Source organism: Euprymna scolopes, chromosome 36 (genome assembly GCF_053919585.1).
Source record: "Euprymna scolopes isolate OS-2025 chromosome 36, ASM5391958v1, whole genome shotgun sequence".
Lineage (NCBI taxonomy): Eukaryota > Metazoa > Mollusca > Cephalopoda > Sepiida > Sepiolidae > Euprymna > Euprymna scolopes.
In genome coordinates this window covers 93,880,670-93,903,998 of record NC_136517.1, presented here as the reverse complement: position 1 = coordinate 93,903,998, position 23,329 = coordinate 93,880,670, and the positions used below count along the sequence as shown (strand labels likewise).

General features: G+C 39.4%; 1 protein-coding gene across 17 annotated transcripts in view; it reads right to left on the bottom strand.

The window, feature by feature from the left end:
- Positions 1-23,329, bottom strand: part of LOC145260677 (neuroglobin-1-like) — a 783,991-nt gene that overhangs the window by 7,014 nt on the left and 753,648 nt on the right. For all 17 annotated transcript variants that reach the window (XM_080119040.1, XM_080119052.1, XM_080119051.1 and 14 more), the window contains one exon: positions 22,049-22,359. In XM_080119040.1, coding sequence (XP_079975166.1) covers positions 22,049-22,248 — 200 coding nt within the window. In that variant the 5' untranslated portion in view covers positions 22,249-22,359. The remainder of the gene's footprint in view (positions 1-22,048; positions 22,360-23,329) is intronic.

Sequence of the window (23,329 nt, the reverse complement as noted above, 5' to 3'; positions counted from 1 at the left end):
ATATAAGAGAGTTGCAGGATATAAGGAAAAAGTCTGTATTTGTATGTGTGTGGGTGTAAATTAGCATAAAAAATATTGATATTTCAAACGTTTACTCTGTTGTGTAGTGCTCTGAATTGTCGCAATGTATAGCAGAAACCTTAAACATGCATGAATTATATTTGTAGAATGTTTGGCGTGTCTGTATTAGTGTTAGAGAATGGAGAGAGAGAGAGAGAGAGAGAGAGAGAGAGAGAGAGAGAGAGAGGGAAATGTGTGAATGTTATAGTGTAGACACGTTGACCGGAGTTTAAGATCAGCTGATTGGATTGCGTGTGAGTCATGTGATCAGGTTAGCTGAATCGAGGAGATTTGGTTGCGACTTGGACGAGAGCGGACGGCTTCGCCGTTGTCTCCTCCCCTTTCCTGGGGGTAGGAACAAACGCTAACGTGGTAGAAATAAGACCTAGAAGAAGAAACCACAAGCCAAATTCACTTTCCTTACTTCTGTGAACAAACTGGAAGGTGAATAAAAAAACTATAGAACCGACTTCTTGTCTTGGTGTGAAATAAATCTTCGTCCCCAAAAACAGGTATCAAGTCTCCCTCCCAGACGAGAATTTCCAGATGGACCAACGAAGAAGCAGAGGTATGTTCAAATGGCACGTCACACACATATTCACACTTAACAGCATATGAACATATGTAATAGAAAGACCACTACACGAACACACACAACGTCATTAACTCTGATAAGATAATCAAACACTCAATCTTTTATAAATAGACACGTTTTAATATATCATCTCCATTCCAATTTCAGCCAATATACAACAAACGCTCATTTTATGATACGACAACGTAACATTAGCGTGTCTGTATTAGGTTGACAAGAAAATTAGCGTGTCTGTATTAGGTTGACAAGAAAATTAGCGTGTCTGTATTAGGTTGACAAGAAAATTAGCGTGTCTGTATTAGGTTGACAAGAAAATTAGCGTGTCTGTATTAGGTTGACAAGAAAATTAGCGTGTCTGTATTAGGTTGACAAGAAAATTAGCGTGTCTGTATTAGGTTGACAAGAAAATTAGCGTGTCTGTATTAGGTTGACAAGAAAATTAGCGTGTCTGTATTAGGTTGACAAGAAAATTCTCGCTGAATTTTAAATTTTGAATTCAAATGACGTATTTTTCAAATACGTTTTTGTTATAATACCTTTATAGGAAGGGCGTGCAATATATAATGCTCCTGACCCACTTCCAGTTGTCTGATCTAGCTGAAATTTTGCATGTGCAATGATTTATATCTCTACGGGTTATGTGGAAAATTACAGCTCTAAACTAATTGTGGCTTCTCTTTTAGAAGTGTTTGAACTGAGTCAGGTGTGAAATGGAGCCTATTGAATGTCGAGCAGTGATCCGTTTTATCTATTTAAAAGGACGCACACCACAGGAAAATTTTGATGAAATGAAAGAAACTTATAGTGATAATGCCCCATCATATGACCTTGTAAAACGTTGGCATCGTGAATTCAAACATGGCCAGAAGTTTGTGGAAACAGCTCCCAGACCTGGTCGCCCCCTTCTGCCATTGATGAGGCATCTGTCCGTCAAGATGAGGCTGCCATTTTGGAAGATCGGCGCATTACTATTTGCCAAATAGCCCAAGATGTAAAGATTAGTACAGGGTCTGTAGAAACTATCATTCATTACCATTTGCATATGCATAAGGTGTCTGCCAGATGGATTCCCAGGTTTCTCACATTATTCCAGAAGTGAGAACGCATCGAGTGCTCGAGGATGAATTTGGAGATGTGCCAAGAAGACGAGTCAAAGTTTTTCAAAAGACTGATTACACAGGATGAAACCAGGGCCCATCACTATGATCCAGAGACCAAAGCCCAGTCAATGCAGTGGAAGCACTTCGACTCACCACCCCAAAAGAAGACAAGGGTGCAGCCCTCTGCTGGCAAGGTCATACTCACAGTCTTCTGGGATCAGGACGAAGTAGTGATGACAGGCAAAGGGTACCACAATAACAGGAGCCTATTATGCTTCACTTTTGAGGAAATTAAGGGAAGCTATCAAAATCAAGAGGCGGGACAAGATCAACAAAGGTACCCTCCTCCTGCAGGACAACGCTCTGGTCCACAACTAGAATGTTGCCAGATCAGAAGCACGGGCGTGTCGTTATGAAATCCTTCCCCATCCTCCCTACTCTCCTAACCTTGCACCCTCTGACTTTCTGCTCTTCCCAGTCATGAAGTTGTTTTTGAAAGGAAAGCGTTTCCCAGATGATGCAGCCTTGATTTCTGAAGTCACGTCGTGGTTGGAGGACCAACCTGGGGTGTTCTACAAAAACGGTCTCCAGAGCTGCATCAAACGATGGGAGAAATGCATAACTCTGGGTGGTTCCTATGTAGAGAAAGACTAATAACTGTGCCAAGTTTCGTTGCTCTACTCGTATGGGAAGTGGGTCAGGGGCATTACTTATTGCACACCCCTCGTATATCATTTTAAAGAGCTTTTTTCTCTTTATCTAATCGTTTAAATTACAATCGTTTTTAAAACAATCATTTCTCCTCTTCAGAAGGTTTAATACAAGATAAATAAAAGGAAATTCGCACAATTTTTTTTATTTCAATTCAATCTAGGCCGGAAAGCTGCAGAAATAGCTCGCGATATCAACGAAGCGTTTGTCCCAGAAACCACTACTGGACGCACAGCAGAATGGTGATTTAAGAAATGTTGTGATGATGATGAAAATCTTAAATAGTAGCAGTCGGCTATCGGATGTTGACAACGCTCAATTAAGATCCTCAATCGGAGCCAATCTACGCACAACTGTTCGATAACTTGTTTCTCGATTAGACGTAATGTATACGACGATTTCCAACAACTTGGGAGAGACTGGAAAGACAAAAAGCCAGAGTTTCACCAAAAGTAGGTCAGCGATCTCATCCATTACAGTTTCTTTAATGCAGGCGAAATCATTTCGATGGAGGTGTACTGTCAACAAATAATTTATGTTGTAGCGGTGTAAGTTTTAGAACCTCTTGTCGCCAGTGTTGTGGCGGTATAAGTTTTGAACCCCTCGTCGCCAGTGTTGTGACAGTGTAAGTTTTGAACCCCTCGTCTTCAGTGTTGTAGTGTTTCAGACCGGTAATAGACAAACACATTGGTATAACAAACAAAAAGTATATTAACAAGAGCACTTTACAGAAGTACACGTCATTATTTTGTGGGCCATAACAGCTACAGATCGCTATTGTTTACTTTCTTTCCCATAGCAGAAAGATGTGACACAAGGTTAAAAGGTTAAAGAAGGATCACTGGTAGCCATCTCAGCATTCCCAGAGAGGGACGCCTCAGGCAGTAAGTAATAAACTTACTCCACCAGGAGATAAGATATGAGAGAGTAGATCTTTTAGAACTAGCAAGGACGAATGCCTTTGCCCACCCAAATAAAATGCCATCTAAATGACCCAGTTTTTGACGGACTAATTGTCGAGACCGAAATTGTTGTGGCCCAGAAGAGTCACTAAGAAACACGGATATGGTTTAGAAAGGTAAATTAAATCGAAACGAAACGGAATATACAAAGAGCAACAGTTGTAGCACGTATCGCCAAGAACACAGATCAGCCTAAGTCTATTTATACAGTTCGAAAGAGTTCATCTCATTTGCATGGGCGAGTCCCAACAACACCCTCTCCCAAGCTCAGAAATCTTAACTGGCATATATCAGCGATCAGATTATATGCATCGTCACGCTGGACTTATTTTGGAATATATTCTATCTAAAGAACTATTTTGCATTTTAGATCAACTCAAAGTGGTTAAATGAGTAACTCGAATCGTTTCACAATAAGATGTTAGATATAAGTATATTTATAGTTTATGGGTAAGTCCATTATTCCTGAAATAGGTAGATCATCAATCCATAGCCCTTGAGCCCTGGAGCCATCTACAACTTTTTGTAAATGTTTTTGAAGCGAGGAGTTCTTTTTACAGGGTGAGAGTGCTGACCCCACATTTAACCTTCCCAGAAGGTACATACAGCGCCTAGCCTTCCCAAATGGTCACCCATCTGGTACTGGCCAGGCTCAACATTGCTTAACTTCGGTGATCTGGCGAGAACCGGTGTGTTAATGTGATTGTGCCGTACTAAATAGGTAGATCAGCTTACTTCATAACATTTTATTTTCGTATTTTTTCACGCCGCCAGAAACCGGTCAATTTCATAAGGGTTAGGGTTAGATGTTTGATATTCTGTTTTCATACGTGATTAAAACGTACGTTTGTATTACTTTTATTTTAGAAGACGCGAATGACGAAGAACGACCTCTCAACACTAGTCTCTTTTCACGCAATCGCATTACAACTTAAACTAAAACAATACTTAATACTTCTAGTTTGTATTTGTGACGCATCAATTTATTCTATTCCACAAGACATTTTTCCTTTATTATTTTATGTTTATTTAATAATGCGGAAGACTATTTTTGGTTCTTTTTTGCGCATCTGCAAAAGTGTTAAGTAATCATCCACCAAGAATAAAAGACAAAAAAAGGCAAGAGAGAGAGAGAGAGAGAGAGAGAGAGAGAGATAGAGAGAGAGAGAAAGAAAGAAAGTGAGAGACTGTGTGTGAGTGTATGTGCATGTGTGTTTGTGTATGCGCGAGGGAAAAAGAGAGAGAGAGAGACAGACACAAAGACAGAGAGGGAGAGAAGGTAGTCAAGTATCCGCCATTTTTACTCTAAATCTTCCTGAATCGCTAAAACTTATTTCCCCGGCGCCTTCTCCGTCAAATGGCAATGTTTTATGCGTCATGACTAATACAACGGCAAATAATTTTTGGAAATAAAGCGTTGAGTTTTTTTTTATTTTTTATTTTTAACCAAAATAGCACCCCGTAATCAAATTGATTAGATTTCTTGTTCGAATTACGGAATTAAATTTGAAACCTTCAATTTTCAAATAAAGTTTTAAGATAAAAAATTCGCAAATAAAAAAAAAAATTGATGTCCACAAAGCAGATGAGTCTCGTTTTAAAACCCGTCAATGCAATTAAAACGCTTATTGATGAAGATGATTCGACAAACATAAGCCTGACAGACCAACGAAAAGATTATTTCAAACTTAAACGTAAACTAATAAAACGGAACTACTTCCATCAAGACTAGACACAACTCTTCGAAAACATCACCCTACTGTAAAAAAAACAAAAAAACTCCCAAACCAAGAGGTTTAAGACTTTTTGTACTGCTATGACCCAGCGACCAAGAGACAAAAACTTATGATGATCCCCCTTTTTGACGGCACGGCTATGATCTACATGCACTGGGTTCCCACTGGACAGACAGTCAACAAGGAATACGATGTTGAGGTTTCAAATCGGGTTAGTGGCACTTCCACCAGGACAATGCATCAGTTCACAACTCCATTCTTGCAAGATACAATTCTCTATCTATATAAAAGCCAAGTACGTCCAAGGATGGAATACTGTTGCCATATCTGGGCAGGAGCTGCTAAAAACAGTCTATCCTGCCTTGACAGAGTACAAAATAGACTTCGTGACTTAGTGGGGGATGCCCTTTTCTCTACCCTGCAACCTCTCTCTCACAGAAGAGACGTTGCGAGCCTATCCTTGTTTTATCGTTATTTCCATGGCAGGTGCTCGTCTGAACTCCAATCTCTGACCCCCCCTCGCCAATCTTTTACGAAAAACACCCGTCTAGCTGAATCCACTGTCAAAAATTTCCCCCACTCTTTATCTGTGCCTAAATCAAAACGCGGATTCCATGAACAAAGCTTCTTTCTTAGAACTGCACGCCTGTGGAACTCTGTTTCGTCTGCCTGCTTCCCTCCGGACTACACCTTGGATGTCTTCAAGTCCAACGTTAACAAATTCCTAATGAACCGCCCCCTTAAGTAAACACTTCATCAAATCTCCACACTAACGTAATGTACTTGCAATAACCCTTATCCCTGAGTGGCTTCCGGGCCTTGATAAGTGGTGATCACTGTGTAAAAAAAAAATGCGCAACAAAAGAGTTTCTCACCCTCCTTATACTTCAGACTTTGCTCCTTTCGACATTTGATTATTCCCTAATCTAAATGAAAACCTTAGAGACTGTCGTTATGAGACAATTAAGAAGATGAAAAAGGGTCATTGACATGCTCACACAAGAGAACTTCCATGAAGCCTTCCAGAAGTTGTTGGAATGGTACAACAAGTGCATTGCAGCCGGAGGAGATTACTTAAATAGGGGACTAGAGTTTCATGTGTGCACTATTGTTACAGTGAAAGGCTGTCCCCTTTCAATGCAAATAAAAAGAGTATTAGATAGGTGAAAATGAGATTTGGATAAGCCGAGACTCGAACCTTGTAAGCCAGGTTTAGAATTTGGAATGTTAGAACTTAGTCTATTGTTAAATTCTATTAGAATAGTTAGATATTGTTTGTATTGTAAAACGAATTGATTGTTCATTCTTTTAGAAAACTGAATATTAAAAATGTCAGCTAAAGAATGAACAATACAAATTAAAAATATATTTGTTAAAAAATAGGTTAGAATTATATCTTGAAAATTCTTTTGTTGTTCAAAGTGTGTTTGGAAAAAACATGCATAGCCACGTGAATTGGTCACGTTTGGGAAACACACTTCTGACGTCATAGACGAAGGGGGATTCTCAATAAAGGAATAGAGGTTAGTCAGACAGTCAGTCAGAGGAGTCAGCAGAAGAGTAGAGTCGAGAGCAGTTGAGTTGGGTTGAGTTGGAGTCAGTCCTTTGGAAGCGGAAGGGAGACCGGTTAAACTATGCAGATCCAAATTTGAATTCCTGACGTCATCAGCATTCGACCGGTCCAGTGAATAAAGAATCATCTTTGTGTTTTTGTAAAACTGTTGTAACGTGTCATCTTTTAACACTCAAAAGGTAATGTGTTCATCATCTTGTAACGAACTTTGTGTAACGTTTACAAGATTATGTATCTCCCCTCCTCTGTGTTACGAACTTGTATAGGTCTCCATTCAGTATCTATATGAAGTCCCAAGCATCCCAGAACTGTAATATGTATAAATCTCTCTCTCTCACATCAGAATCGTTTGTAATATTTATGTGTGTGTGTGTGTGTCATTGACACTCACACAAGAGGACTTTCATAGGTCCTTCCAAAAGCTGTTAGAATGATACAGCAAGTGCATTGCAGCCGGAAGAGATTACTTTGAAGGAGACTATAAGTATTATACAGCATAATCGCGTTGACACACCCGTTGAACCTGGTTAGTACCAGATGGATGACCATTTGGGAATTCTAGGCGCTGTATGTGATCTCTGCTTATCTCAGCATTGTTTCCAATCGTCTTAAAGATTTTAGAAAGAATATTGCCAATGATTAAGTCTAAAGTATCTCAGAATCTATGTCTTCATCAGATGAAGTTTTAAGTTGGTTTAATACATTGCCTAAATGTAATAACACTAAGCAACGCCGAGCCTGGTTAGTACCAGATGGGTGACCATTTGGAAATTTTAGGCACTGTATGTGCTCTCTGCTTATCTCGGCATTTGTTTCCAGTCATCCTGTACATACACTTCACTTGCCACTGGTATTTAACAATGTCGACTCAGAAGATGTGTGGTTGGAGATTGCGCACCTGCTGCCACAAAAATTTCACGCGCAGGCATCCCTTCGTGGGTATCCATAATCTGTCAAAGACCGAAGGAGCCAAGAGAAGATATGTATAACCCACTTCATAAGAGCACATTCCATTAAAGTACTTGTAAAATAGGCACAGTTATGTAACATTTCAGTGATGGGAATTGATCCTTACCCAACCCTAACCTAACCCAACCCTAACCCATACCCAACCCTAACCTAACCCAACCCTAACCCTAACTCTAACCCTAACCCCTTCACACCCAAAATATAGCCCATACTTTTGTTGTTGTTGGCAACCGTCCATCTCTGGAGACTTATAGTGTAGCAGTGGTGGAGAGGACGATAAGGGAGGATATCTGTTGCTTATGCAGCAGTCCCCCTCTCTGCGAAGCCAGAGGATCCAAGCGAAAGACAGAATCGATACAGCTGGATCCTACGAATGAAACTAACCCATCTCTGGTCAGGTTTTTATCTATCCGCCTTCCTTTAAAATCCACCGGTATCCTTTCCTCTCATATTCCCTTTCCCGTGAACCAACCCTGTGGTTTAATCGATCCTTTCTCCGAGGATCAGATTCTCGGACACTAAATGCTGCTCGAATCATAGAAATCTAATTAGAAAAAAAAACTTAGTGGGATCATGCACTCGTCTTTTTATAACCTATTGCTCTTTTGCTCTTTGCTGTTAACCACTCTCTTTTCGCCTCCGATCTTTTTCATAACGTCTTTTTAAAGTAACTAATTAATTAATATGCAAATTAATTGTATATCAAACTACACGCCCCATAGTCCTTTTTTTGTTTTCTTTTTACATAGGCGTCACCACTTATCAAGGCCGATCGGCCACTCAAGGATAAGGGTTAAAGAGTGTAGAGTAGTCAAAAGGACAATATAGTAATCAATAGTAATGGAAGTTCGGTAAATTTGTTAACTTAAGTGGAACGGCTCATCAGAAACTTATTCACGTTGGACTTGAAGACAACCATATTATAGACAGCTGGAAAGCAGGAAAACGGAAGACAATTCCACAGGTGTGCAGTTCTAAGAAAGAAGCTTTGATCATGGAATCTATGTTTAGGTTTAGGTACAGATAAAGAGTGGGGAAAATTATTGATAATGTTTTCAGCTAGTCTAGTGTTTCTTGTGAAAGTTTGGCGAGGGGGGACCATAGATTGAAGCTCAGTTGAACACTTTCCATGAAAATAACGATAAAGCAGAGACAAACTCGCAACATCTCTTCTGTGAGATAGAGGTTGCAGCGAAGAGAAAAGAACATCTCTCACCAGGCCACAAAGTCTATTTTGAACCCTATCAAGGCAGGACAAGTCTTTTCTAGCAGCTACTGCCCAGATGTGGCAACAGTATTCCATTCTTGGACGTATCTGGCTCTTATATAGATAGAGAATTGCATCAGCAGTGAGATATCTACTGGATCTATAGAAGGATCCGACCATTTTTCCAGCGGCCTTGGCAACAGATTTGATGTACGTATTCCATTTAAGATCAGGAGTAAAGGTCAAACCTAGAAGCCTGTCAAAACTTGAGGCCTCCCCCAGACGAGAGCCATTCATTTTAATTGATGCCAGATGGCCTTAAAGATCATTTCGCATAAACCCGTGCCCAGATTTGCCGGGGGATTCCAGATACACCTAGCCTATACTACACTGCCAAACACAAATATCTTACACTACACTAGACATCTAGGCTAAACTAGCCCAAAACCCACGTCTAGAAACAACCCCCAAAGACCAAACTAACCCCCAATACACGGCTAAAACAATTAATCCAAATTACACGGCAAGACACAACTAACTCAAAATAAATAGCCAGACAAAGCGAACCCACAATAAGCGACTAGAAAAAAATTAGCCCACATTACACGACTATACATAGCTATTCCACAATACGCGGCTAGAAACAACTATCCCACAATACATGGTTAGGAACAGCTAGCCACAATACATGGATAAATGCAACTAGCCTTCACTATAAAGATATATAAAACTAAATCTCATAACATGGGTATACACAACCAACCCTCAATAGACGGATAGGCACAACTATCCCAAACTACACAGCTAGACACAATTAACCCACAATACAAAGCTAGACACAACTAGCTCAAACAACACGGCCAGACACAACTGATCCTCATTACACGACACAGCGCAACTAGCCCCCAATAAACAGTTAGACACAACCAGCCCGCTCTACACAGCTAGACACAGGTAACCCTCATTACACAGCTAAACGCATTTAGCCCTTAATAGTCGGATAGACACAACTAGCCCACACTACGCGGCTAGATCAACTAACCAACACTACACGGCTAAACACAACTAACCTACAATACAAAGCCTGGCATAACTAGACCTCACTAGACGGTTAGACACTACTAGATCACACTACATGATTAGACACAACTAACCCACATTACAAAGCTAGACAACACTAACCCACACTACACGGTTAGACACAACTAGCCCTTATTACACGGCTAAACCCAACTAGCCCCCAATAAATGGCTAGATACAACTAGCCCACATTATGCGGCTAGCCACAATTAAGCAACACTACAAAGCTAGACAGAACTAACCCACACTACGCGGCTATACACAACTAACCCACACTATATGATCACCCTTAACTTGATCCGCATAAGATGCGAGGACCCGATACTGTGGTACATCATCAATCATCAACCTTTTGATGAGTTTTGTGGTCAGAAAAAGATGCCACAAAAGAGTGAAATACCATCAGCACTTTCGTCTCATTAAAAAGAAAGACTCCATTTGCTGTCCATGAATATCCTACTAGAGTATCTAGCCACAATGCCTATCATATTGTAGCATCCTTCAGTATTGACAGACTATGGATACCTACTGCAAAGGTGCATACGCATGGAGCTTTGTGGCAAGAGTTGCGCAATCTCCAACCACACCTCTCCTGACTCGACATTGTTAAATACCAGAGGCAAGTGGAGGTTCAGAACGACTGGAAACAATGTCGAGATAAGCGGGGAGCCAATACAGCGCTTACTATTCCGAAATTGTCACCCATTTGGTAGTAGCCAGGTTCAACGTTGCTTAGCTTCAGTTATGTGACGAGATTATGGCGTATATAATACCTACAATATATAGGTTTCCAAACGCATTGCAAAAATAAATAAATAAATAAATAAATAAATAAACCGCGTATATAAGTACACATTGCCTTTATTTTTACATAACCTGTTGCACTTTAATGAGAATTGAATGGACTATTTACGTAGTCAGTCCTGAGTATCGAAGGAGAATCCCGAATCAGTTCTGGAAAGATTTTGACCAAATATCTAACGTCAGACGCTGATTAAAAGAAACAAAAGAATTCGGTCAATATAAACAAGCGATGGACACAGAGATAGGTCAGAAAGAAATAGAAAGAAAGAGAGAGAGAGAGAGAGAGAGAGAGAGAGAGAAAGAGAGACGAGATGATAGATGATGGACACAGAGATAGGTCAGAGAGAAATAGAAAGAAAGAGAGAGAGAGAAAGAGAGACGAGATGATAGATGATGGACACAGAGATAGGTCAGAGAGAAATAGAAAGAAAGAGAGAGAGAGAGAGAGAGAGAGAGAGAGAGAGAGAGAAAGAGAGACGAGATGATAGATGATGGACACAGAGATAGGTCAGAGAGAAATAGAAAGAAAGATAGATAGATAGAGAGAGAGAGAGAGAGAGAGAGAGAGAGAGAGAGAGAGAGAGAGAGAGAGAGAGAGAGAGAGAAAGTGAGACGAGATGATAGATGATGGACACAGAGATAGGTCAGAGAGAAATAGAAAGAAAGATAGATAGAGAGAGAGAGAGAGAGAGAGAGAGAGAGAGAGAGAGAGAGAGAAAGAGAGACGAGATGATAGATGATGGACACAGAGATAGGTCAGAGAGAAATAGAAAGAAAGAGAGAGAGAAAGAGAAAGAGAGACGAGATGATAGATGATGGACACAGAGATAGGTCAGAGAGAAATAGAAAGAAAGAGAGAGAGAGAGAGAGAGAGAGAAAGAGAGACGAGATGATAGATGATGGACACAGAGATAGGTCAGAGAGAAATAGAAAGAAAGATAGAGAGAGAGAGAGAGAGAGAGAGAAAGAGAAAGAGATACGAGATGATAGATGATGGACACAGAGATAGGTCAGAGAGAAATAGAAAGAAAGAGAGAGAGAGAGAGAGAGAGAGAAAGAGAGACGAGATGATAGATGATGGACACAGAGATAGGTCAGAGAGAAATAGAAAGAAAGATAGATAGATAGATAGAGAGAGAGAGAGAGAGAGAGAGAGAGAGAGAGAGAAAGAGAGACGAGGTATAGATGATGGACACAGAGATAGGTCAGAGAGAAATAGAAAGATAGATAGATAGATAGATAGATAGAGAGAGAGAGAGAGAGAGAGAGAGAGAGAGAGAGAGAAAGAGAGACGAGATGATAGATGATGGACACAGAGATAGGTCAGAGAGAAATAGAAAGAAAGAGAGAGAGAGAGAGAAAGAGAGACGAGATGATAGATGATGGACACAGAGATAGGTCAGAGAGAAATAGAAAGAAAGAGAGAGAGAGAGAGAGAAAGAGAGAGAGAGAGAGAGAGAGAGAGAGAGAGAGAGAGAGAGAGAGAGAAAGAGAGACGAGATGATAGACGATGGACACAGAGATAGGTCAGAGAGAAATAGAAAGAAAGAGAGAGAGAGAGAAAGAGAGACGAGATGATAGATGATGGACACAGAGATAGGTCAGAGAGAAATAGAAAGAGAGAGAGAGAGAGAGAGAGAGAGAAAGAGAGACGAGATGATAGATGATGGACACAGAGATAGGTCAGAGAGAAATAGAAAGAGAGAGAGAGAGAGAGAGAGAGAGAGAGAGAGAGAGAAAGAGAGACGAGATGATAGATGATGGACACAGAGATAGGTCAGAGAGAAATAGAAAGAAAGAGAGAGAGAGAGAGAGAGAGAGAGAGAGAGAGAGAGAGAGAGAGAGAGAGAGAGAGAGAGAGAGGAGATGATAGATGATCGCACGAGTCGCCCACCTCCAACCTATTCACATTCTCTCTCTCTCCATCAATTGGTTGTCAAATTAAAGTACAGTTGTTTTTATATCAGCTTAATGATTCGTTCGTTATTATTAAATAAATATACATCCGTACGCATTTGAAGAAGTTAAGCTGGTAACTTTATTCATACATCTCTACGCTCGCTCATAATACAACACCATAACCTTTCGAATCCATTAAAATTGGACGTTCATAAATAAATACGAACGGATAGTCGTGTAATTTTCAAGGTAGGAACGGACAATGTTTTTTTGAGGTATGCTTTGGCACATTTAAAACTAGACTGACAGACAAAACACCTTAAAAAGATACCGGGACGCATCTCCAAATAAAACGAATCTCCAAAACGAGACACATCTGAATAAAGTTGTTAATATTCAATTATCCCCGCGCGTTTGGTTGACTTAGAAGAAAGAGAGAATTATTTCTTCTTTTTTTTTTGCCACGGGAAATGAATAACCAATCTGGACTCGGTTTGCCTCAATGAATATCTTGTTTTAATAATAAACTCATTTCGACGAGGCACGACATGACAATCAATTGTTCCATTCAGGGACGATGAGACAGGGCCCGCGAGCTGTCTCGGCCGAGACGCTAACGCACACATAGCCCACTTACTAGAGTACAGTTAGATGCGTTGGTCAGACAAATCCCAATTAACTGTCTAAGAAGAAAAAAAAGAAATTTCGTAGATTTTATCAAGTCGATTACGAGCTTACGTTTTTCCGACGACATCGATGGACTTGCAGGGATTAAAGAAAAACTGGTCAGCATAGTGGAAAGCCAGGACATGACCTCGACAGTCATGAAGATCAACGTAGAAAAGATAAAAGGGATAATGGACAACATCCTTGGCATCAGTAAAAATGTAAACGCCAAAGGTGAGAAACTGGAAGCTATCAACGAATGTAGTGGAAGATGGATCCTAGCCTTAATTCCTTGCAATAATTGCGTGAACAAATTCATCGCAGGCCAAACTAAGGTTCATATTGAATGATAGAAACGCCGCAGTGTAAACAGAGCGCATATGGGCGCGCATGAAAATATCAGCAGCAACCGAAGAATGGCTGGCAAGCGATTGTATTAGCAGCAGGAGCTTATATACACGAAGTATAAAAACGCACACATAATCATACTAACACAGACACGAGCACGCATATAACCCCAAACGTATGAGCATATAACCAAAATAGAGAATAATGAAAGTTTGAGAAGGGGTATCGTTTCTGTAGGACATGTATTGTTTTTATTTATGTATTAATTTATGTATGTGTTCATCATCACTAGGTGTGTCAGAAATTTCGTGAAAAATATTGAATAATTCCACCCCGTCTTTCCAAGCATATAACTCATCGAAAAATATAATTCAAGCCCTAATTTTTTTTCAATTAAAGGAGCAAGGACCAAGGTTTCATTAAAAAAAAAAAAAAGTAACAAAAGAAATAACAAACAACGTGTTTTTAAAAAGAGAAAAGGTTTTAAACTTCGGATTTTACAGGTAAATTTCTAAACAACACTACTTTTTTTTAAAAATTTGAATATATTATTTATTGATCATTTATCTTCAATTTGTGATATATAAAACTTTGGTGAGTAAATTAATTATTTCCTTTTTAATAGACACTTGAAAATGGGGGGGTCGTGAATTAAAAAAAAACGTTTGTCTAAAATATTATATTCAGTTTATTGGAAAGAGCATAAAATTTCACATTGACCCTGAAAATATCGTAAAAATTGAATCAATAGAAAAATTTTGATAGATTTTTAAAGTTTAAAAATTGAAAAATACTGAGCTCGTAAAATTCATTACTGTTTAAAAAAATATTTCTATTACTTTTAAAACAACTTTAATAGTTTATTTTGGAAGTATAATCCATAAAGAAAATAACTAACCCACTTTTAAAAGAGAAATTACGAGTTTTTTATATTTTATTCGCAGTTTCGTGTTAGGGGTGTCAAAAATTCATACAAAAATTCTGATACACCTACATCATTACCATCGTCATAAACATCCTGGCGTCTTTAAAACGGTTTTCCTACATGAACTTTTTAACAGAAGATTGCGGCCGGGATTTTTTTTTTTTTACATGGGGGTCATCACTTATCAAGGCCCAGAGGCCACTCAGGGATAGGGGTTATTGCGTGTACAGTAATCAATGAGATAGTATTGTAGTAATCATTAGTATTGAAGATTTGATAGAGTGTCTTACTTAAGGGGGCGGTTTGTCAGGAATTTGTTTATGTTGGATTTGAAGACATCCAAGTTGTAGTCAGGTGGGAAACCGGCAAGCGGCAGAGAGTTCCACTGGTGTGCAGTTCTAAGACAGAAGCTCTGCTCATGGAATCTACGTTTGGATTTAGGCACAGATAAAGAGTGGGGGAAATTATTGACAGTAGTTTCAGCCAGACGGCTGTTTCTCGTGAAAGATTGGCGAGGGGGGACGAAAGATTGGAGCTCAGACGAGCACTTGCCATGGAAATAACGATAAAACAGAGACAGGCTCGCAACGTCTCTTCTGTGAGAGAGAGGCTGCAAGGAAGAGAAAAAGGCATCCTCCACCAAACCACGAAGTTTATTTTGTACTTTGTCAAGGCAGGATAGGCTGTTTTTAGTAGCTTCTGCCCAGATGTGGCAGCAGTACTCCATCCTTGGACGTACTTGGCTTTTATACAGATAGATAATTGCATAAGTAGTGAGATATCTTCTAGAGTGGCAGAAGAATCCCATCATTTTCCCAGCGTCCCTGGCAACAGATTTGATGTACGTGTTCCATTTCAGATCAGGAGTAAAGGTCCAACCCAGAAGCTTATCAAAACATGGAGCCTCCCCAAGACGAGAGCCATCCATTTCAATTGATGCCAGATGGGGATCAGAGCGTTGATGATGTAAAGATAGAAGCTTGATTTTGGATGCATTAAAACTGACCAGCCACCTCTTCTCCCCATTGTACCACGCGCTCAAGATCAGAGGAGAGAGAATTAGAGAGAACTTTGTCATTTACGGCCTTTGATGTGTTGCCATAGATGGTCGTGTCTCCCACTACACATATTGTTTCTGTTGGACATATATTGTTTTTATTTATGTATTAAGCGCATGAAAATATCAGCAGCAGCCGACTGATAGATGGCATGCAACGTTTCAACGCGCATACAAATTGGCAAGTATGCGTTTGAAGAAAAAGAAAAAAAAAGGACACCACGTGGTGGTCGAGGAGCTATAGAGTCAACGTCGAAGGAGATGGAGGTGTAAAGTGAAAGCGAGAATGTGTTGGCTGTGGTCATCGTGCAGTTGAAGGAAGAGAAACGCGCTGGTTAGATGGACATGTGGTAATAAATGCTTTTGTTAAAAAGAAGAAAAAAAGTCCGACCGTGATTTTTTTGAAGTAAAGTGTAACTGCGGCGATCTAATAAAAAGTTAGCCTGCTGCGCTCTCTGGTCATCTTCATATTTTTTTAAAATTTTTTTTACACAGTGATCACCACATATCAAGGCCCGGAAGCCACTCAAAGATAAGGGTTATTGCAAGTACATTACGTTAGTGTGGAGATTTGATGAAGTGTTTACTTAAGGGGGCGGTTCATTAGGAATTTGTTAACATTGGACTTGAAGACATCCAAGTTGTAGTCTGGTGGGAAGCAGGCAGACGGAACAGAGTTCCACAGGCGTGCAGTTCTAAGAAAGAAGCTTTGTTCATGGAATCCGCGTTTTGATTTAGGCACAGATATAGAGTGGGGGAAATCTTTCACAGTGGATTCAGCTAGACGGGTGTTTTTCGCGAAAGATTGGCGAGGGGGGACCAGAGATTGGAGTTCAGACGAGCACCTGCCCTGGAAATAACGATAAAACAAGGATAGGCTCGCAACGTCTCTTCTGTGGGAGAGAGGTTGCAGGGTAGAGAAAAGGGCATCCCCACTAAGCCACGAAGTCTATTTTGTACTCTGTCAAGGCAGGATAGGCTGTTTTTAGCAGCTCCTGCCCAGATATGGCAACAGTATTCCATCCTTGGACGTACTTGGCTTTTTTCTGTATACGTGTAAATCGCGGATCCCAATAGTAAACTTAGAAAATAATACAAGCCACAGAGATGAGATGCTGTAAAGGGTTGGTGGTTTGTGTAATAAGACCCCAAGAAAAACATAAGTCCCACCGTGGGTGTGGAGCGAGTGAGTCCAGGCCGAGAAAAGGAAAAACAAAGATGGCGGCCAGCATTTTATTACGTGCTTGAAGCAAGATCAATCGACTGACATCTGTCGCATGTCCTGACCACTTGCCTCACTTGCTCCTTGGTGACACTCGGGTCGACTTTCTTCACCAATTACCACGTCCTGTCTATCCCCATATGGTGCAGATTGTGCAGCTCTCGCACGCCAACATCAACTAGATCCGATGCAGCAACAACGTCTTTCTTTGGCACAAGCCAGCTCTTCTTCACTCTCGCGAGAGCATCTGCTTGGTTCTTCTCAGAAGCCATCATGTCTACGCGAAGCTTCAAACAAATTTTTCACCCTCTCATATTTTATTGCTATCGAAATCGGTAAAATCGCTCATTTTCAACCCCGCCCCCACAGTTAGGTAGTCCACAATTCATCCCAGTCGGTTTCTATTTAACCCATAGTTGGGACCCTAACATGTACCACCACTCCGAGTCAGAGTGGACCTGGGAACAATGGCAATTAAAGGGTGTCTCAACACTCCCCAAAGCCAGCAGGCTGGGGCCTTACCATCGGACATAGTTTAAGGTCATACCCAGGACCCTAATAAAGGGACCACATTAAAAATGAGCAATTGAAGAATAAACTCATACAAAATGTTCGGTCATATGGGAATCTACTGATCTAGGACTTATAAAGAACTAGCAGGGAGAACCACCGTTGCCCGGGAATGAATGAGGACCAACAAATTTTTCCCCCTCCCATATTTTATTGCTATCGAAATCGGTAAAATCGCACATTTTTTAATCCTCCCGACAGTTAGGTAGTCCACAATCCATTGTTGTCTGCATTGCACTGTTGAGAAGCTACTGTTGATTTTATAACATTTTTTTTTATATAATCGCTTGAATTAAAGTGTAAAATGCAAATATCAAGTATTATGATACAATTTTTCTCTAAACAGAAACATTCATTTCGAACGCGCCCCTGTTATATCAAAGAATCTACTATTGATTTTATATGCCTAGCCTTACTGCTTGTGCGGTGATAATGGCTTAAATTTAAGTTAAAAATGAAAAAGTTCAGTATCATGGTGTAATTGTGCTTTTGCAAGAAAACTTCATTTTGAACGCGCCTCTGACATATCAAAGAGTCTACTGTTTATTTTATATGCCGGACCTTTCTGCTTGTACGATAATAAAACTTCTCAAATTTACTTGTGATGTTAGGCTGTATAAGGTGTTAACTTTAGTCAAATTCGCCTGTTCTTTTTTTTCATCGGATTTTTTTGATTATCGATTATCGAGATTTATTTCGATAACCTATCTAAAAACCCTGCCAGAGACGCAAAGTACATTTGTGTGAAATTTCCCCCAAATCGGCCCAACTGTTTAGCAGTCCATAGGGAACTCACTTACGCACACATACATATAGATAAAGTTCGTTTCATATAATAGTAGTAATGATATGTTAACAATTTTCTCATTAAAATAGTAATAGTGCAGTTTCGGCTTCTGACAGACAGATACCAAACCTCCATTTCTAATAAACGTAACGATAGTTTTCAATTTTGGACAGATACCAAATCTCCATTATTAATAGAAGTAATCGAATAGTTTTGGCTTCAAGCAGGTACCAAATTTCCATTACTTATAAAAGTCATTGTATAGTTTTGGCATAAGTTCAAACTTTTTAATTTGATTTGAGCCCCAAACAATACATGTTAAGGGGTCAAAGTTAAAAAAAAATTACCCCTGCGCTCTACCAAATTACTCAGCCAATTTTAAGTCTAAACATCTGAAAATTTACATAAAGTGTATTCAGGTATAGGGCAAGCTTTTTAATCGGGTTTTGGTCGAAAATTTGGCTGCCCATGGGTCAAAGTTCAAAATATTTAACCTTTGCGGTCTCTAGCAAACTATTCAGCAAATTTTTGGTTCAAACATTTGAAATTTTAAATAAGGGATATTCAGACACGCAGCAAGCTTTTAAATAAGTTTTTGGGCAAAAATCTGGCTGCCAACTGCTAGTAAATATAAAGCCGAAAAGGTGCGCGGTCTGTTATTATATACTGGGTGGTATTAAGATGACGTATATTCAATATTATTGTTGTTGTTCGTCTTAGGAAGAGAGTGTTTCATCTAGAGACAGGGTACATTCTACTACATGAGCACCACCTGTAATTTAAGTGTAAGAGATTTTTTGAATATCTTGATAGAAAGACTGAGAGCTAGTGTGTTTGACATTTATACATATATGTTTGTTGTAAAGCGTCTAGTGATTGGAATGACCGCTGTTCATTTATCAATGAATAACGAGACACTTTGTTATAAACAAACTTGGTTTATTTAACAAACATTCATATATACACAGTACGACGGTGGAGGTGGTGGAGGTGGTGGTGGGAGAGGTGTAGGTTGTGAACGTGACAGGCAGTTCCTCTTCGTCTGTCTCTCGTTCCCCGTCTCTGCGTCTCTGCCTTGTTTTTGTTTACCATCTCACTTTTATGGACTTTCGACCTGGTAACCCATAAACCAATTAACGTCATTGACCCATATTTTGACCAGCCCGGCGTTTGCTTTTTACCTGCGACCGAATTACATCATCTCTAGGTCATCCAATTCCCGGTTTCATTTTTGTCGACCAGGATTTAAGTTCATTCGAGCCTTGCTCCATACAATGGCCTGACCCATAAAACGACTTGCGTCATAGGACCAGGTCATCCAATTCCCGGGTTCCATTTTTGTTGGCCCGGATTTTGAGTTCATTCGCACTTTTCCTCTCCATGACAGGTCGTCAAATATATTGACCCCCCCAAATCCTACTGTCAGCTTAGCTCAAACGGTAGGGAACGCGGTTGGAGCGCTAAATGTTTTGGTTTCGATTCTAGCTGATGGCACCCAAATCATTTTTATTTTTGAAATCTGTAATATATTAGGTACAATATAATATTCAAGAGAGGATTGGCTCTGTAATAATAAATACGAAATCTATATGAATGAAAATATATTTAAGCGTATTTTACTACCCGGCAAGTTCGAGCGGGCTCCAACCTTTGTTAGTAAATTAAATATTTGTATGCACGAGGCACCTTAAATAAGTTTCCACGCATTTTTTGTACAGACATTTAAATGCAACATGGTCCAAAAGCAGTCTGGAGCATTCTATATGTTCCTGTGGTATTTTTTCCAAGTTTAAAACAATTTTATTACATATCGTTCTACTAAAATGTCGTCACGTCCTGATTGCATTTTTGGAATTCACCACCTGTGACAATGAGGCTTTAGTAGGGTGTATTACAATTCATGCTGTAGCTGTTCATTTAAACGTGAAATCATAAAAATTGGTAAGTCATGCCATAAGGTGTATAGCAATAACATACTGAATTTTCAAGAGCTTACAACAATTTTAAATGCCTGTACGAAAAGAAAAGTCTGGAAACTTATTGAAGGCACTTTGTATATGGAAAAAGAGAATAAGAGACAGCAAGTTAGCTCAAATATTTGCTGTGGAATTCCATCTACCCCAGTATGTGTAAAAACAATATTTTTTACACGAGGTTTTTTAATATTAATATGTAACCGCTTATCAAAGTTCAGAGCCAATCGAGGAAAAGTATCGTTTTTAGAAACGGAAACTCTGCTCACATTCTCCTGATTCTAATACCGATTCCCAATTCCGATTCAGATATCGTCAGATGATTAGAAACAATGGGTAAAATGAGCGGGGAGGACAGATCGACAAGTATTGTTGCATATTGAAGGGGATAGCTCCCGGTATTTAGAAAAATAAACTAATTAGGATAAAAAAATGATATTTATTTAAGGAGAATGCTGAAATCGAACTAAGTGATCCAAAGTTAAAAAGAATACATATTGCTATTTAGATGCAATTCCAGGAATGTAGTGGAATTATCCACTGTAGTTAGAAATAATTATAAAAAACAAAGTTAGGTTAGAGGAATGTTCTTTGTGTTGCTAGAAAAACGTGTTGAAGTCATATGTAATATATAAAATCGACGTGAAAGAACATTCACATTTTTTTAACAAGTTCTGACGTCACAAAGAAAGATAGTTTCAATATATTCAGTTGAGTTAATGATGCTTATGCTGCTGCTGACGCTTTTTCTTATGCCACGTAAATTGACAACCATTAACACCGCGGCAAAGTTGCCATAAATGTATTTATCATTTAAAAAAAGACCGCGAAAATTTGAAAAGAAGTAAGAAATCAATCCGTCTAAGTGATTGTGTTTGCATTTTTAAATTAATAGATAAAAGAAAAAAAGAAAAAAAAGAAGAAGTCGAATCACAGCAAAATCACGTTGACACACCGGTTCTCTCCAGCCCAACGAAGTTAATCAACGTCGAGCCTGGCCAATACAAGATGGGTGACCATTTGAGAAGGGAAGCGCTGTATGTACCGCGAGGTAAAATACCAGGTTAGGAAACTGACGTGGTCTACCCTTCTCTTGAGAGTAGATGGACCTATCTTAAACCGTGGTAGGCAACCCATCTAGTGATGGCGTCACGATAAAAAAAATACTCTTGATAGCCCTGGCGAAGCATCGAGTATTCAGCTACGGAAAAGATTTAAATTACTCTACAAACTCGTGTAGTGAGTTCAATCTCAGCTGCCGCCGCATGTTACGTTTTAGAAGAGAGAGAAAGAGAGATAGGGATGCACTAGTCCAGATGCGGCAAGGAAAAGTAGAGGAACAGAGAGAGAGAGAGAGAGAGAGAGAGAGAGAGAGAGAGAGAGAGAGAGAGAGAGAGAGAGAGAGAGGAAGGTTGAAGGAAAGGAATGGCGGTAAGACCAACGTTAAAATTTTTAAATTGCTTTTAAAAGAGTTTTCCACAGCTACACACACACACACACACACACACACACACATATATATATATATATATATATATATATATATATATATATAGAGAGAGAGAGAGAGAGAGAGAGAGGGAGCAATTACTCCCCTCTTTATATGAACTTTGTGCCACATCGATATATCTTCCTAGCTAGCTAAAATATAGTTTCACTTAAATTACCTACATTTATGCGTAATACTTAATTGATTTTTAATTTCAATATGTTCAGCATGTCATAATCTGCAACATCACTGTCCACAATTTCATGCTACCTTTTTTTTTTTATACTTTAGCGAATAAAAATGTAAAAGACTTACTTTAGAAACATGACGACCCCAACTTTGTAAATGTCTGCCTGGACAATCTTCCATGAATCGCGTAATAATTGTTTCTGTCGATCCGTAAGAGGCGGCCTCTCTTCTTTAACTTCCGGTTCCGATTGCGCATCGAGTGTCCCCTTATTGCTACTTTCCTCCAGCGATATTTTTTTTTCTAAAGACGAATTTCTGCACCCCATTTTAAGGCTTTTGGTTTTCCTTTTTAAAAGTTTGTTTTCAAATTCCGGCTTTTTTTTTTTTTCTAATTTCCTCCGTTCGTCTTCTTCTTACGGTCGATCTTCATAAGTAAGCTGCGAAGATAAGAGAATGAAAGAGAAAATTTAAATATACAACCAGAAACATTTTCTTCTTTATACAAAAAGAAAAAAAATAAACAAAATAAATAATTTAATTAAACAACTCATTCGCTTCTAAATCAGCGTTCATTTTGTTTTAAGCTGTCATTGTCGAATCCGCGCACGACGACCCACCTGCCAACGAAATATTATCAATTTTTAACGGTTGCATGACAGGATCCATCGTTTGAATAGAAAACTGTGACATCTTAAATATCAGAGGTGACCTCAGACGGAAGTCGCTAAATCATTGTTGAATCCGCGCATGACAGCCGACGTGCTAACGAAAATTGCGTGATTTGCAAACATTTAAACATAAACATTAGACGTATACTCATCATAAAGTGTAGCATACGAAAGTCGTGTTTGAATCGAGAAATTTTGACTTACACCTTAAGGATTAGAGTTGATCCCTCCCCAAAACGGAAGTCGACTGGGCAGGAGCTGCTAGAAAGGACTTGTCCTGCCTTGATAGAGTTCAAAATAGACTTCGTAGCCTCGTAGGAGATGTCCTTTTCTCCTCCTTGCAACCTCTATCTCACAGAAGAGATGTTGCGAGTTTGTCTCTGATGTATCGTTATTTTCATGGAAAGTGTTCAACTGAGCTTCAATCTATGGTCCCCCCCCCCTCGCAAAACTTTCACAAGAAACACTCGTCTAGCTGTAAACACTATCAATAATTTCCCCCACTCTTTATCTGTGCCTAAACCTAAACGTAGATTCCATGAACAAAGCTTCTTTCTTAGAACTGCACGCCTGTGGAATTGTCTTCCGTTTTCCTGCTTTCCGGCTGACTACAATATGGTTGTCTTCAAGTCTAAAGTAAATAAGTTCTTGATGAGCCGTTCCATATAAGTTATCAAATTTACCAAATTTTCATTACTAATGATTACTATATTGTCCAATTTCTACTGTACACTCTTTA